The sequence below is a fragment of the Brassica napus genome, assembly GCF_020379485.1.
Source record: "Brassica napus cultivar Da-Ae chromosome C7 unlocalized genomic scaffold, Da-Ae chrC07_Random_29, whole genome shotgun sequence".
Classification (NCBI taxonomy): Eukaryota; Viridiplantae; Streptophyta; class Magnoliopsida; order Brassicales; family Brassicaceae; genus Brassica; species Brassica napus.
Window position 1 is genome coordinate 50,617 of NW_026014340.1, and position 3,461 is coordinate 54,077.

The 3,461-nt window shown below is 37.2% G+C and overlaps 1 protein-coding gene across 1 annotated transcript; it reads right to left on the reverse strand.

Annotated features, from left to right (window-relative positions):
* Nucleotides 1–943: 943 nt before the first annotated feature.
* LOC125594982 lies at nt 944–2,969 on the reverse strand. The gene is made up of 2 exons (XM_048770972.1): nt 1,788–2,969; nt 944–1,683 (listed from the first exon to the last, which is right to left on the reverse strand). The coding sequence occupies exons 1-2, from the start codon at nt 1,888–1,890 to the stop codon at nt 1,091–1,093; spliced, it is 696 nt and encodes a 231-aa protein (XP_048626929.1). The 5' UTR covers nt 1,891–2,969; the 3' UTR covers nt 944–1,090.
* Nucleotides 2,970–3,461: the final 492 nt, after the last annotated feature.

Below are 3,461 nucleotides of genomic sequence, written 5' to 3' on the forward strand. Positions count from 1 at the left end.
ACTCGAATTTCCCCCTTTCCAAAAAACCTAAATCGGTACTCTACAAATACAAATCAAAAACAGTAACATGCATGACTTAATTGTAATGTATAAGATGGGTAATCAACCCATAAAACTAATTTAGTATAAGAAAGATGACAAATCGATTTAAAAAAAATCTAGGCTTAAGAGAATCAATAGAAGTAATCGCATACCTAATGTGAAGAGACATGAGATTTTGTTGAAATTGATGGAAGAACACTCGATTTCGTAATGAACCGTCCGAGGAAACTCGTAGAGGAAGAACACTTTGATTTCGTTGTTTTGTGTGTGAGAACAAAGAGGGGAATGAGGAAAACGAGGTTAGAGACGAAAGGTCCGACGAAACACCGATGAAGAACATAAATTATCTCCAAAAAATAATATTAAGGTAACCCGAAACCCTCAGCTGTGTCTCTTGTTTTCTTTTTGTTTTTTCCTTTTTAAGCTTAAATCAATTACGAAAATTATAATTATAATTATAATTCATATTAGTTGGTTAATTTTAAGGGTATTATGGTATTTACATGAATTAAAATTCTATATTCCTTAAAAAATTGCTAAAAGTCCAATTGAGAAAAATCTAAATTTTTTTTTATCAATTTTCCCTAAAAGTTTTGGTCACCCTCAATGTTTTCAAATTCATTTTTCTTCTAAAACGAATAGCCATATTGGTATAAACGAATATTGAACAAAAGGCCGGTGGTCCCACACTGTTTTTACTGAAATAATTGGGCTTTAACTGAGTTAAGTAATTTGGATCGTTACAACGTGTTTATCAGTTAGTGATTATTTCAAGAAAATGTGTCCGGATTTGTAAAAAGATTGTGGAACCACCAGCAATATGATTTCTGTCATCCATTTCGTAACTGTTGGCCCTTTAATATCTCACTCAAAGCAGACCGAATCTAACATGATTTTAAGCTGAATTCTAAAACTCGAGTTTTTAAATGCAAAAAATGTAAGAAAGGAAAACCAACACAAGTGGGATAATTAGAGCAGGTTCAACAACACTCAACAACAACCATAGACAACACAAAAAGGAAATGAAAGAAGCTTTGGGTTAGATAGCTTAGGCATTAGGCAAAGAATAGAACGGACGTGTTAGCCCATTAACTACATCAACCCAAGCCCAAGCGTGCTGTGCAATCTGTGTCAATGGTCGAAGATTTGCTGATCGCTGCATCAGGAAGACTCTGTAACCTCGTTCCCTCAAAATATGCATTGGAAATCCAAAGTCACAATCATCAGATATAATCAGTATGTTTCTTGGAGTACGATTTGCAAGAACGTAACACAAAAGCTCCTGAATAAGCATCCGGTCTGCCACATCGTACTTTCGCTCGTAGGCGACCTCTGCATTATTGCTTGACTGAATTAGCCTTCCACAGATAGGGACAGAACATCTAATTTTTCTTTTCTTTGACTCTTTCACGTCCCATTGCTTGTTGAGTACATCGCGATTCTGCCAGATGAAAGCGAAATTTGGGTTTCCGATGGCAGAATTCATACGACACATTCGGTAGAGAGGATTAACGGTTTGTAAACACAAGTTGATCTTGGGAATCAGCGAGCCCACGACATAAAGGGGAGGGAGGCGACAGTTGTCGAAGTCCCATAAACCGTAGAAAGAATTTTCATCATCAGGGGGAGGATCTAGTTCTCCTGTTAACAAAGAAAAAGAAATTAAAAAGAAAAGAGTTAATACTATGGCATCAATCAGATGAAATCAAATCACACAACCGATTTCGAGAAATAAGAGATCTTACGTGCTAGTTTTAGGCTTTGTTTTCGGCTTACAGCGAGTCTTTTCTGGTACGTCGAGCCAAAAGTGCCTGACGACCGCGGCGGCGGGCGGGAGGATCTGAGCATTTCCGTTTAGGGTTTTTCTTTGATGTGTGCTGCACTTTGCCTTTTCTGCGTCGGTGTATATATGCATAATAGTTGGGCCTGCCATAAATAATACTGGACTGGGCCTTGAAATCCTCCCGGTAATTACGCCTTTAGAAAAATTAGCAAAAGTCTCTGTCCAATGAGGCCGTTTTAGAGTGAATAAAACAAACAGGATAAGATTCCGCCAATCAAAAAGACACAAATTCGCCTTTTCGTGTAAAATTATTGATTTTTGGACATGCTTAGGTGATAAGTATCAAAAAATTGTCTCTTTTTCTCGATTTGTACTTTGAATTTATGAATTTATGAAGTTAGCAAAAGTCTCTGTCCAATGAGGCCGTGTTAGAGATCTCGTAGTCAAAAGACATAGAAGTTCCCATTGTTATTCGCGTTCAAAGAGCTGTGGAAAAAATTTTTGATGCCTTAAATTAATTTAAATATTATGTTTTATAAAATGTTTATTATAAAATATTACAATAAACAATTAACTTATTTTTTTAAATAAATTTTTGATAGAAATTATGCACCTTTTATTGTAGTATTATGTTTAATTTATAAATATGAAAATGTAATATATGATACGCTTTTACATACATAGTTTTATTCTAATTTGTATAATAAAAATAAATTAATAAATCAAATAAAGAATAATAGGTAAAAAGAAATATATAAAATGAAGAAAACATACTTGTTATGAGAAAATAAAAGAAGATGATCATAGGAAAGAGGAAACTTTCTAAAGAAATATATAAAATGAAGAAAACATACTTTATCCTCTGGTAGGCGTTCCACCATGGACTGCATGGCGTCGAATCTCTTGGAAAACATCTTCACGAGATAGGCAGTCATAGAGGACTCCATCGCTGATATCTTTTCAGGCGTCTCCTTATCTGATTTTGGCTTGGAATCACTCTCCTCCAGGTTGTGGACATGAGGATTCTCGGCCCCTTCACGCGTTGCCCGACTACGCCTGACCCAAGAGCTGGATCGGTCATACCTTCTCCGGAGTTAGTAGTATTTAGGTTCCCCATGGGTCGAACCTTGGTGTTGAAACGACGCTTCTTGTTGCCTGCCATACTGCGGGCTTGGTTTTGATCCCGGAGGACCGTATTCTCTGACAGCAACTGGCTGAGCTTATCGGCGCTTTGATCCAGCTGTTTAGAGTGTTTGTTGAGTTTCTCCTTCAGACTCTGGACTTCTGAAGAGAGGTTAGGGGTTTCCTCGGTTGCCTCCCGAGTTCGGTTCATCTCGGTTATTTGGCTCTGCATGCCGTCAACTTGCTTCTGGAGTTCAGCTACCCTTTGAGCATCATCGGATGGCTCGTTATGCTTGTCCACCGTCATTGTCATGTAGTTTGATTACTCCCCGCCTTTTAGCGCCAAACTGTTAGGAGATTTTTGTGTAGGATCTTTGTGAGTACCACAAAACAATGGATAAGCTGGTAGTATGTATGTGTTTGTAAGTATTTCGTGGGGATTCGAGGTTAACAATTTGAGAGAAATACTTAAGAAGATGTATTATTGAGTAAACAAGCCGGAACTACAATGATT

Coding starts and splice junctions, on each gene's coding strand:
- LOC125594982 (XM_048770972.1), bottom strand. CDS start 1,890: ATGCTCAGATCCTCCCGCCCGCCGCCGCGGTCGTCAGGCACTTTTGGC. Junction 1,684..1,787: donor ACAAAGCCTAAAACTAGCAC/GTAAGATCTCTT, acceptor CTTTGTTAACAG/GAGAACTAGATCCTCCCCCT.